General features: G+C 49.5%; 1 protein-coding gene across 2 annotated transcripts in view; it reads left to right on the top strand.

Annotated features, from left to right (window-relative positions):
* prdx5 (peroxiredoxin 5) overlaps positions 1 to 13,111 on the top strand; it is a 51,637-nt gene that overhangs the window by 31,156 nt on the left and 7,370 nt on the right. For both annotated transcript variants that reach the window (XM_072250906.1, XM_072250907.1), the window contains exons 2-4: positions 7,905 to 8,039; positions 11,150 to 11,281; positions 11,948 to 11,986. In XM_072250906.1, the coding sequence (XP_072107007.1) occupies positions 7,905 to 8,039; positions 11,150 to 11,281; positions 11,948 to 11,986 (306 nt within the window). The remainder of the gene's footprint in view (positions 1 to 7,904; positions 8,040 to 11,149; positions 11,282 to 11,947; positions 11,987 to 13,111) is intronic.

The raw sequence follows: 13,111 nt of genomic DNA, 5'->3' as shown, positions 1-13,111 counted from the left end.
GGATAAGCATGCTGGAAATCCAGAGCAACTCTCACTAAAAACGCTGGAGGAACTCGGCAGGCCAGGCAGCGTCTACCGGAAATGAATAAACAGTCGATATTTTGGGCCGAGTCCTGAAGAAGGGTCTCGGCCTGAAACGTCAGCTATCTATTCATTTCTATAGATGCTGCCAGACTAAAAAGGTAGTCGTGGTTTTCTTGTACCTGACTGGAGATAACAAACTTTCATTGATAACAGATGGTCAATAAAATAGCCCGATTGTAATAATCTTAGTTATTTATTGAGTTACAGCGTGGAGTAGGTCCCTCTGGTCCCTCCAAATCGCGCCACCCCAGCAACCCCTGATTCAACTCCAGACAGGGCAATTTACACTGACCAATTAACCTACCAACCGATGCGTCTTTGGACTGTGGGAGGAAACTGGAGCACAGGCAGTGGCTGGAATTGAACCCTGGTCGCCGGTAACGTAAGGTGCTGTGCTAACCACCACCATGCCACCCCTGCGTCGCCTGGTTCTGAAACTAGGAAGTTTCTAGAAAAATCCAGAGGCAACTATAATGTAATACTGGAAAAGTTCACTGATCATGCAAAAATTCAAGCAAGCATAGGAAAGTTAAACTTCAAGGAGCGATGCCTCAATTATTAAGGACCCCTCCCACCACCACCACCCCCCAGGACAAACCCTCTTCTCATTGCTACCATCAGGAAGGAGGTACAGGAGTCTGAAGGCACACACTCAACGATTCAGGAACAGCTTCTTCCTCTCTGTCTTTTGAACATTACCTCACTACTTTTTACTTTTTGCAATATTTATTTAACTGAAAGAAAAGTCCTTGGCAGAGAATGTTTAAAATAAAGCTCGGTACCAGACCTGAAGTAGCAAATCTTTAATTTTAGCATGATATCATAGAGAGTCCACATGTGTGGAATTGAGTTACAGGGAAATCAGCTTGTGTTTATACCCAGTAGCAGGCAAGTGAGGAAAAACCAGTGCCCCCCCCTTAGATGTCAAAGACAGTCCATAAGAGACTCTTCTCATGATTTGTGGCAGCTTTGCCTAATCTTATCTTGTTTGTGTGTTTTCGCTGTAAGGGTTAGCACAATGATCTTAGTTATGTAGACTTGCAACGTAATTGGAAAACACAGGATATCCACAAGGTCGCAAAGCTTTAGCAGCACACAGCTCTTTTAACCCTATATTCGAAGTTTTCTTCCACAGTTGTTATCATGGGTGACAGGGTTGTTATCATGGGTGACTTTAACTTCCCTAATATTGATTGGCACCTGATTAGTTCCAAGGGTTTAGGTGGGGCAGAATTTGTTAAGTGTGTCCAGGATGGATTCCTGTCACAGTATGTGGACAGGCTGACCAGGGGGAATGCCATACTAGTTCTAGTACTAGGTAATGAACTGGGTCAGGTCACAGATTTCTCAGTGGGTGAGCATCTGGGGGACAGTGACCACCGCTCCCTGGCCTTTATAATTATCATGGAAAAGGATAGAATCAAAGAGGACAGGAAAATTTTTAATTCGGGAAAGGCAAATTATGAGGCTATAAGGCTAGAACTTGCGGGTGTGAATTGGGATGATGTTTTTGCAGGGAAATGTACTATGGACATGTAGTCGATGTTTAGAGATGTCTTGCGGGATGTAAGGGATAAATTTGTCCCGGTGAGGAAGATAAAGAATGGTAGGGTGAAGGAACCATGGGTGACAAGTGAGGTGGAAAATCTAGTTGGGTGGAAGAAGGCAGCATACATGAGGTTTAGGAAGCAAGGATCAGATGGGTCCATTGAGGAATATAGGGAAGCAAGAAAGGAGCTTAAGAAGGGGCTGAGAAGAGCAAGAAGGGGGCATGAGAAGGCCTTGGCGAGTAGGGTAAAGGAAAACACCAAGGCATTCTTCAATTATGTGAAGAAAAAAAGGATGACAGGAGTGAAGGTAGGACCAATTAGAGATAAAGGTGGGAAGATGTACCTGGAGGCTGTGGAAGTGAGCGAGGTCCTCAATGAATACTTCTCTTTGGTATTCACCAATGAGAGGGAACTTGATGATGGTGAGGACAATATGAGTGAGGTTGATGTTCTGGAGCATGTTGATATTAAGGGAGAGGAGGTTTTGGAGTTGTTAAAATACATTAGGTCAGATAAGTCCCTGGGGCCTGACGGATTATTCCCCAGGCTGCTCCACGAGGTGAGGGAAGAGATTGCTGAGCCTCTGGCTAGGATCTTTATGTCCTCGTTGTCCACGGGAATGGTACCGGAGGATTGGAGGGAGGCAAATGTCCCCTCGTTCAAAAAAGGTAGTAGGGATAGTCCAGATAATTATAGACCAGTGAGCCTTACGTCTGTGGTGGGAAAGCTGTTGGAAAAGATGCTTAGAGATAGGATCTATAGGCATTTAGAGAATCATGGTCTGATCAGGGACAGTCAGCATGGCTTTGTGAAAGGCAGATCGTGTCTAACAAGCCTGATAAAGTTCTTTGAGGAGGTGACCAGACATATAGATGAGGGTAGTGCAGTGGATGTGATCTATATGGATTTTAGTAAGGCATTTGACAAGATTCCACACGGTAGGCTTACTCAGAAAGTCAGAAGGCATGGGATCCAGGGAAGTTTGGCCAGGTGGATTCAGAATTGGCTTGCCTGCAGAAGGCAGAGGGTGGTGGTGGAGGGAGTACATTCAGATTGGAGGATTGTGACTAGTGGTGTCCCACAAGGATCTGTCCTGGGACCTCTACTTTTCGTGATTTTTATTAACGACCTGGATGTGGGGGTAGAAGGGTGGGTTGGCAAGTTTGCAGACGACACAAAGGTTGGTAGTGTTGTAGATAGTGTAGAGGTTTGTCGAAGATTGCAGAGAGACATTGATAGGATGCAGAAGTGGGCTGAGAAGTGGCAGATGGAGTTCAACCCGGAGAAGTGTGAGGTGGTACACTTTGGAAGGACAAACTCCAAGGCAGAGTACAAAGTAAATGGCAGGATACTTGGTAGTGTGGAAGAGCAGAGGGATCTCTGGGTACATGCCCACAGATCCCTGAAAGTTGCCTCACAGGTGGGTAGGGTAGTTAAGAAAGCTTATGGGGTGTTAGCTTTCATAAGTCAAGGGATAGAGTTTAAGAGTCGCGATGTAATGATGCAGCTGTATAAAACTCTGATTAGGCCACACTTGGAGTACTGTGTCCAGTTCTGGTCACCTCACTATAGGAAGGATGTGGAAGCATTAGAAAGGGTACAGAGGAGATTTACCAGGATGCTGCCTGGTTTAGAGAGTATGCATTATGATCAGAGATTAAGGGAGCTAGGGCTTCACTCTTTGGAGAGCAGGAGGATGAGAGGAGACATGGTAGAGGTGTACAAGATATTAAGAGGAATAGATAGAGTGGATAGTCAGTGCCTCTTCCCCAGGGCACCACTGCTCAATACAAGAGGACATGGCTTTAAGATAAGGGGTGGGAAGTTCAAGGAGGATATTAGAGGAAGGTCTTTTACTCAGAGAGTGGTTGGTGCGTGGAATGCACTGCCTGAGTCAGTGGTGGAGGCAGATACACTCGTGAAGTTTCAGAGACTACTAGACAGGTATATGGAGGAATTTAAGGTGGGGGCTTATATGGGAGGCAGGGTTTGAGGGTCGGCACAACATTGTGGGCTGATGGGCCTGTACTGTGCTGTACTATTCTATGTTCTATGTAGTTCTACAGCCCACTCCGACAATATTAACTGCAGAGACAGCAACAGTGTCTTTTCAACTAAACCCTCGGCGCTGCGTGTCACGCTTTGGGAATTTGAGCCAGGATAGGGCTAAATGGTGGGGTCCTGGGGAGTGTTGTAAAAGGTGGGAGACCTAGTAGTACGGGAACATGGTTCCCTCAGTGTGGCATCACAAATAGTCGGGGTGGTGAAGAAAGTGTTGGTCACGCTGGCCTTCATTGGTCAATCCCTTATCCGAAATTCTGAAAACCAAAAAGCTCCGAAAACCAAAGTTTTTTTTCGTGGAGTGTGTCGTAACAAGACTTGTTTGGCGCGCCAGCAGCTGAGGTCACTCAATTCAAGTTAATTGCTGGCCTTGAACAACGTGCATTTATCGGCGAGCAAGAGATTATGGCAGTTTACCCAGCTAAGGAGAGATTGCTTAGACATAAACCTATGTTAGTGAGACAGACGACACTTGAAGAAGTCTTTAAAAATGCCGTCTGTCGTAGTGCTGCTTCATAACTTGAGAATCCTGTTCCTGGCCCACCAGGTACCTGTAGAGTATTTAGCTTTGTTTGCCAGACGTAATGCAGCTTAACTAGAGGTACCTGTACGTATTTAGCTTAGTTCGAACCTGTGCGAGTCCTAGAGTATTTACGTTCTACATTTATTCCAATAAGTCATTTACCATGTGTTTGATTTGGTTCGTTTGAAGCTGTATATTTTTTTGTTTTATTGAATGTTTTTGTTGGGAATAAAATGTACTAGTGTATTTATGGTCTATAATTATCCCACTATTTCATTTATCAGTATATTACTCTATAAATAAACTGTAATAGTATTTGTAAAAGAGCGCGGATTGGGAAAACCCAGAAGTTTTCTCTCCAGCACTCGTTTGAGCTTGTACAGACTTTTTTTCTTGTTATTATTCCCTAAACAATACAGTATAACAACTATTTACGTAGCTTTTACATTGTATTCAGTATTTAAAGTAATCTGGAGATGATTTAAAGTATACGGGAGGATGTGCGTGGGTCCGGAGCTCCCCTGGGTCCTAAAGTCCACCAGCACTGAAACAGGTTAATTATCAATTTTCTGAAATCCGGAAAAGTTCTGAATTCGGAAATGCAACTGGCCCCAGGGATCTCGGATAAGGGAATGTGGACCTGTATATGAGTTGGGATGTTAATGTTGCAGTTGTACAGGAAGTTGGTAAGGCCCCACTTGCGCACCGCTTTGCTCACCGTGTTATAGGGAAGAAGACATTAAAGTGGGAAGAGTGCTGACAAGATTTACGAGCACGTTGCCAGGACTCGAGGCCCTGAGTTATCGGGAGAGGTTGGGCGGGGTAGGGCTTTATTTCCCGAAGCGCAGGAGTCTGAGGAGTGACTTCATCGTGAGGGACAGAGATGGGGGTGAAAGCACACAGTCCGTGCCCCAAAGTTGGGGGCGAATGGAGAACTAAAAGGTACAGATTAAAGTGAGAGGAGAAAGATGTACAAGGGACTTGAGGGGGAATGTAGTGGGCATATGGAACGAGCTGCAAGAGGAAGTGGCTGAGGCTTCTAACAACAATTAAAAGAGATTTGAACAGGTACACGGGTAGGAAAGGCTTGGAATAGGGATTCCCATCGTTTTTGATGCCCCGGACCAATTCCATTAAGCAAGGGGGCCGTGGACCCCAGGTTGGGAACCAGTGGTCTGGGGGTGGGGACGGGCCGAATGCAGGCAAATTGCTCGATGGGCTTGGCCGAATTGGGCCGAAGGGCCTGTCTCGCCACTCCTTGACTCTAATCTGCTTCTGTCTCCATGTCTGCTGGCTGGCCTGCTGAGCATTTCCTGCACAAGTGGTCTCAAACAGTCCGAGAATGTGGCAGGAAATGACCTCCCCCCACCCCCCCCCACAAAATACCTGAGGTGCGCACATCTGTGCAAGGGAAGGAAACGAGAGAGAGCGCGGGGTAAGGATAATCTTTAAAAAGGCGCCTGGCTGCGGAGGAGTGAGGCTAATTGCACTGTGCCAGACGTGGCTGAAAGACTTTTGTTTTAGGACTGTCCAGCCCTTCGGCCCGCGGTGTTGTGTATCAACCCTTTAACCCACTCCGAGATCAGCCTAGCCCACACGTCCCTCCATTTTATTTCTACCCTCCTTGGCATGGAATTGGGTTGTGGGGCCTCGATTGCAGCGTGATCGTGGGTGTTTCTAAACTGTAGTGACTAGTGCCGTGCTGCTCGGTTCGAGAGCCGAATGGTTGAAGGGAAGTAGCTGTCCCTGAGCCTAGAGGCATGGCTTCTGGACCTGGTAGCGTAGCGGAGATGGCATGGCCCGGGTGGTGGGGATCTTTGATGGGCATTATCACCTTGCGACAGTGTCTCCTGTAGATACTACCGATGGTGGGGAGGGAGGCATTGGGCTGTAGTTTCTTGCGTGCTCAGATTGCACAACCAGTCAGGATACATTCAACCCTACTTCCTCAGAGATCTCTCGTATCTGCGTATAAATCTGTTGCATCTGGGCTGGAGGCGCAAAGTATAGAAGTAGCAATCTCCTTCTGAACCCATTTGACGTGAGCAATCGACCCCGTCTTTCGAGACTGGACGGGAGCCGGGCGTCGGTCGGCGGGAGCTGGGGCCGGTAGTGTGGCGGCCCCCATTTGAATACCTGAAGGGGCTGCTTCTCAAGTTCAGCCCCGCGCTCCTGATCGACAGCCGCCCAGCGCAGACGGGGAAAGGGTTCGTCGGGGGGTGGGGGCGGAGAGAATCTCCTGGGACCGGTCAAGCTGGCTGCTGGCGGTTCCAGGCAGCGGGCAGACAAGGGTTTTGCCCGGCCCTGTTCTGGGATTATGTCTGTGCCCTGGTCTCACTGGGGAAGGAGCATGTGCTGTCTACGCAAGCAGTGGGTGATTTTCAGGAGCAGTGGCTCAAGGGTGTTGTAGACGGTAATGACTGTATTTTAATTTAAAACTGTATATAATGTTAATTGTATTGCCAGGACTTGAGTTACAATGAAAGATTGAATAGGTTAGGAGTTTATACTTTATTGTCACCAAACAATTGATACTAGAGCGTACAATCATCATAGCGATATTTGATTCTGCGCTTCCAGCTCCCTGGATTACAAATTGATAGTAAATATTAAAAAATTATGAATCATAAATAGAAAAATGGAAAGTAAGGTAGTGCAAAAAAACCGAGAGGCAGGTCCGGATATTTGGAGGGTACGGCCCAGATCCGGGTCAGGATCCGTTCAGCAGCCTTATCACAGCTGGAAAGAAGCTGTTCCCAAATCTGGCCGTACGAGTTTATTCCCTGGAATGTGGAAGATTGAGGGAAGATTTGATAGGGGTATACAAAACTATGAGGGGTATAGATAGGGTAAATGCAAGCAGGCTTTTTCCACTGAGGTTGGGTGAGACTAGAACTAAGGGTCATAGGTTAAGGGTGAAAGGTGAAATGTTTAAGGGGAACCTGAGGGTGAATTTTTTACTCTTTGAGGCTCACAAGGATGATTCTGGGAATGAGAGGATTATCACACAAATGTTTGATAGCTGTGGGTCTGTGCTTGCTGGAATTAAGAAGGATGGGGGCGGGGGTGGGGATCTCATTGAAACCTTTCTAATGTTGAAAGGCCTAGACTGAGTAGATGTGGAAAGGATGTTTCCCATGGTGGGGGAGTCTAGGACAAGAGGGCACAGCCTCAGGATAGAGGGGCGCCCATTTAAAACAGATGCGGAGAAATTTCTTTAGCCAGAGGGTGGCAAGTTTGTGGAGGCCAGGTCATTGGGTGTATCTAAGACGGAGATTGATAGGTTCTTGATTGGCCACGGCATCAAAGGTTACGGGGAGAGAAGGCTGGGGAGCAGGGGGCGCCGGTGGGGAGGAAAGGATCAGCCGTGATGGTGTGGCAGAGCAGACTTGATGGGCTGAATGGCCTAATTCTGCTCCTATGACATGGTCTCACTAAGATGGTGGAAGTGGTGGGTGGGGGCTTGACAACAACATTTAAGCGAAGTCTGGATAAGTACATGGAGGGATAAGGTCCAGGTGCAGGTCGATGGGAGTAGGACTAGATGGGCTGAAGGGCCTGTTTCTGTGCTGTAGTGTTTTCTGACTTGAGCATTGTGTCTAGGATTTTATTGTGGTGGTTGAATAAACTCTGCCTATGGATAAGATGCAGATGCCAGTAACAGCCCTGTTCTGTTGCCCCCGCAGGTCGGTGACAAGCTGCCTTCTGTGGAAGTGCATGAGGGGGACCCCCACTGTGTCGTCAACATCGCAGAGCTCTTCAAGGGGAAGAAGGGCATCCTGATCGGAGTGCCAGGGGCCTACACACCAGCCTGCACTAAGGTACGGCTCCCTTCCATGCCTTCGTCCCGCAAGCCGCCTCACGTTTCCGTCCATTTCCAGCGCGGGGGGGGGCGTGGTGCTGACGCCGTCCCTCGTTGACTGATGGCAGGCTGTCCAGCTGTGCGTGCGTTACTGATTCGGCTCAGGGAGCTCCTTGTTTGGGCAGTAACCTTGGCTTCCCCGCGGCCTTGTGACCACGCAGAGTCGTACAGCAGAAATGGCCCGAGTCGTCAATGCTGACCAAGGTTTCTCAACCAAGCTAATTCCATTTAGACCGAGATATCGGAGCAGAATCAGGCCATTTGTCCCATCGAGTCTGCTCCTCCAGTTCATCATGGCCGACCCATTTTCCCCTCTCGGCCCCAGTCCCCTGCCTTCTCCCCGTATCCCCTCATACCCTGACCAATCAAGAATCTATCAACTACCTCAAATACATCCAAAGACTCGGCCTCCGCAGCCACCTGATTCCACAGATTTGCCACTCTCCCCCTAAAGAAATTCTTCCTGATTGTCACTCTAAAAGGAGTGTCTGAAGCTGTGTCCTCAGCTCCTAGACTCTCCCGCTGTAGGAAATGTCCTCGCCACACCCACTGTGTTGAGGCTTTCCACCATTCAATCGGTTTCAGTGAGGTCACCCCTCATTCTTCTGAATTCTAGTGAGCACAGGCCTAGAACCATCAAACACTCTTCATACGACAAGCCGTTCAGTCCTGGAATCATTTTTGTGAGCCTCCGTTGAACCCTCTCCAGTTTCGGCACATCCTTCCTAGGATAAGGGGCCCAAACCTGCTCACAATACTCCAAGTGAGGCCTCACTAGTGTTTTATAAAGTCTCAGCATTACATAGTCCTCTTGAAATGAAACGTCTGCCTTCCTCACCACAGAATCAACCTGCAAATGAAATTTGAGGGAATCCCACACAAGGTCTCCCAAGTCCCTTTGTGCCTCAGAGTTTTTTTGAACTCTCTCCATTTAGAAAATAGCTTGCCTACATTCTGTCAGTAAACGTTTCTTATCCGTGTGCCTGCCCGAGTATGTTTTAAGTTATTAATGTACCTTCTTTAAATGTATCCTCTGGCACCACATTCCAGGTAGGACCACTGGGTGGAAAAAGTTACCTCCAGGTTCCTGTGGAATCGCGCCCCCCCGACTTTAAACTCATCCTCTAATTCTTGATTTCCCATCCCTGGGGGTTGAGAAAGCTGTGTGCATTCACCCCATCTGTGCCCCTCATAAATCTGTACAACTCGGTAAGATCACCCAACGCTCCAACGAATAAAGTCTGAATCTGCTCATACTCTCGCCGTATCCCAGCCCCTCGATCCCAGGCAACGTCTCCGCTGCACCCCTTCCAGCTTAACGGCATCTTTTCTACGGCGGGGTGACCGAGTTCCAAATGCGACCTCACTGACATCTCGTACGGCTTCAAGGTGCCGTCCCCGTTTCTGTAAAGGCGGGTACGTCGCCATCTTCCTTCGCCTCCCTGTGACGCTGCTTTTAAGAAACTGCGTACTCCCGGGTCCCTCTGTTCCACAGTGCTCGCCGTTCACTTCGACTGTCAAAATCTTTCTTCCCGCATGTTTGTGCCTTAACGTCGGTAGTGGAGGAAGATATCAGGCAAAGCCAGGCTTTGATGGAAAAGTTGAACTCGGAGGGAGGGGTGACTTTGAAGGTTCTCCTTCCCTGCTTGTTGAACAAAGCCTGGGAACCTCTTGGGGGCTGGGGGGGGGGGGGGGGAGGTCTGCAAAAAAAAAAAGTACAAGGATTTTTTACATTTGCCACTCGCCTCATTGTAGGATGTGGAGAGCTTCTGAGAGGGTGCGGAGGAGGTTTACCGGGATGCTGCCTGGATCGGAGAGCGTGTCTTATGAGGGCAGGTTGAGTGGGCGAGGGCTTTTCTCTTTGGAGCGAAGGAGGATGTGAGGTGACTTGATAGAGGTATATAAGGTGATTAGATAGAATGGACGGCCAGAGGTGATACAAGGGGGCAAAATTTTTATGGTGATGGGAGGAAAGTATAGGGGGTGATGGCAGAGGTAAGTTTTCTTTTCTCCCCACACACAGTGGTGGGTTAATTTATTTGCTGTTCTCTCTCCAAACGCACCACAGAGTATTAGATGCGTACATTAGGAACCCTGAAAGACAGTCACATGTTTGATAGTAAAGTGGAGGTTTGTGTAGGTTGGTCTTGGAATAGGTTAAAAGGTAGGCACAACATGGTGGGCTGAAAGGCCTCCACTGTGCTGTTAAGTCCTACGACTTGTATCGGTGGGTCTGACGAAGGGTGTGGATTGTAGGTCGTGTATATGACAGAGAGATGGAGGTTGTTATGAGGACGCCAACACGAGGAATTCTGCAGATGCTGGAAATTCAAGCAACACACGTAAAAGTTCCTGGTGAACGCAGCAGGCCAGGCAGCATCTCTAGGAAGAGGTACAGTCGACGTTTTGGGCTGGGTCTCGGCCCAAAACGTCGACTGTACCTCTTCCTAGAGATGCTGCCTGGCCTGCTGCGTTCACCAACAACTTTGATGTGTTGCTTGTTATGAGGACAGGGGTTAACCCATGGAGGGATATCGATAGGTTAGGTGAGTGGGCAGAACTCTAGCAAATAGTTTATTTTATTTTATTTATCTGTGTAATTTATTTGGGAAGATGAAACTCAAGGTGGCACACATACTTTGTTAATAAATGTACCCTGACTGAACCCTTTGCGTTTATTTTGAGTACAGAGTGGGACAGGCCCTCCCGGCCTTTCACCCAGTAGACCCCCGATTTAACCCCAGCCTAATCTCGGGACAGTTTACAATGACAAATTAACCTGCCAACTGGTATGTCTTTGGACTGAGAGATGAAACCGGAGTACCCGGAGGAAACCCATGTGGTCACGGGGGAGGACGTACAAACTCCTTGCGGGCAGTGGGGGGAATTGTGCCCGGGTCGCTGGCGCTGTAGAGCGTCGTGCTGACCACTACGCCACCGTGGCCTCCCAGGTGGCAGAGAAGGCGTTTGGCACACTTATCTCCATTAGATGGGGCACTGTCTGGGGCGGACCACTGTAACGCTGCCTTCTCTCTCTCTCTCTCTCTCTCTCTCTCTCCCTGTGCCCAGGACCACCTGCCCAGTTACGTGCAGGGCTACGCTGAGCTGAAGGCCAAGGGAATCGACATCATCGCCTGCATTGCCGTCAACGACGCCTTCGTCATGAAGGCCTGGGGCGACGACCAGAAGGCTGACGGGAAGGTGAGAGGGTTGTGAAGGAGGAGGAGGAAGAGGTTTTCTCTGGTGATGGCCTTGCCCGTTCCACCCGTGACCCAACGCCTGGGGCTTAGCGCCCAGCGCAGGGACTTTGCATGCAGCAGCTGCTTCTCCTTGCCTTGCGGGGCAGTGACTGGTTGGTGCCTGGACGCCCTCTCACCCTGCAGGGACAGCGTCTGCTGGGTCCTACCGTACTCCGCAGTTGAAGCCTGGGCAAAGGGACTCGTGCGTCCAACACCGGTGTAACTGCGCACCGCACGCTTGCCACCCCAGACACTGGGAGCCTCCCTCTCTTGCGTTTAGCATCCAGGATATTCTTCTGTCCCTCTCCCGACCAGGATCTACATCCCTCCCTCCCCGCTGTTACAGGTCGGGACGGAGCCCGAGGGACAGTGCCACTTCCCCAGCAACACCAGGGCCGCGGGAATTGGGGGGTGTGTGGGGGAGAGTCACCCACCCTGAAGACTGGTCACTGCACAGAGTTCCCACACCGCTCCTCTGAGGGTTCTGACTGGTGAAACAGTCTGGAAGGGAGAGTGTGGGAGAGCCCGTACCTCCTGGCAGGATTTACCCCCTTCGGCGAGCGCGCCCACCCCAGACCTCGGCGGGGCGTAGTGAGGAGTGCTGACCCCTGTTACTGTCTCTCTCCAGGTGCGGATGCTGGCTGATCCGACCGGCGCCTTCACACGGGTTAGTAGTTCACCCTCCGCCGCGTTCCTCTTGTCCGACGTCCACCGCTGACTCTCAGAAGCCGGTCCAGAGACGCTGACTGGCTTGCTGAGTCCCTCCAGCATTTCAGTCCATTTCAGGTTTAATTGGCATTCAGCCTTGCCTGGATACAACCAAACGACACAGGGTTACTGCAGGGTCAAGGTACAAAACACGGTACCAGCAGACACACACGGCACAAAGCACGTATAAGATGGAAAGGTACACCCATCCAGTGAAAGAGACCAAACTCAAGCCGTGCGCTGCCAAAATCTGTAGCATTGCACGACAGAACTTGTCTTCTGCCTAGCGAACACTGGGGTGGGGAACAGCACTGACTCCAGCTTGAACACCGCGCCTCACCGCACCAGGTGGGGCAGTGGCCATAAGCGGGTGACACCACGGCTTCAGGTCTCGTCCTTGTACATACAAGACCGCAAGCACATATGGGATATCAGTAATAGCATCATGCAAAATATGCACGTGTATAGCCCTGACCAAGTTCATTGTTCTGCTGAGCAATTTTCCCCCCACATTTCCGTCAACTACCGAATCTCTTGCAGCTATAATTACTTTCCCTTCTAATAAACTGTATTTTTGTTCTAGCAACACACATCAAAGTTACTGGTGAACGCAGCAGGCCAGGCAGCATCTCTAGGAAGAGGTACAGTCGACGTTTCGGGCCGGGACCCTTCGTCAGGAATAACTGAAGGAAGAGCTAGTAAGAGATTTGAAAGTGGGAGGGGGAGGGGGAGATCCAAAATGATAGGAGAAGACAGGAGGGGGAGGGATGGAGCCAAGAGCTGGACAGGTGATTGGCAAAGGGGATATGAGAGAATCATGGGACAGGAGGCCCAGGGAGAAAGAAAAGGGGGAGGGAGGAAAAACCCAGAGGATGGGCAAGGGGTATAGTCAGAGGACAGAGGGAGAAAAAGGGCAGACATAGAAAGAATGTGTGTATATAAGGAAATAACGGATGGGGTACGAGGGGAGGTGGGGCATTAGCGGAAATTGAGAAGTCCATCAGGTTGGAGGCTACCCAGACGGAATATAAGGTGTTTTTCTCCCTCTGTCCCTCTGACTATACCCCTTGGCCATCCTCTGGGT

The sequence above is a fragment of the Mobula birostris genome, unplaced genomic scaffold (genome assembly GCF_030028105.1).
Source record: "Mobula birostris isolate sMobBir1 unplaced genomic scaffold, sMobBir1.hap1 scaffold_760, whole genome shotgun sequence".
NCBI classification, from domain to species: Eukaryota; Metazoa; Chordata; class Chondrichthyes; order Myliobatiformes; family Myliobatidae; genus Mobula; species Mobula birostris.
This window is presented reverse-complemented; position numbering and strand designations above follow the sequence as displayed.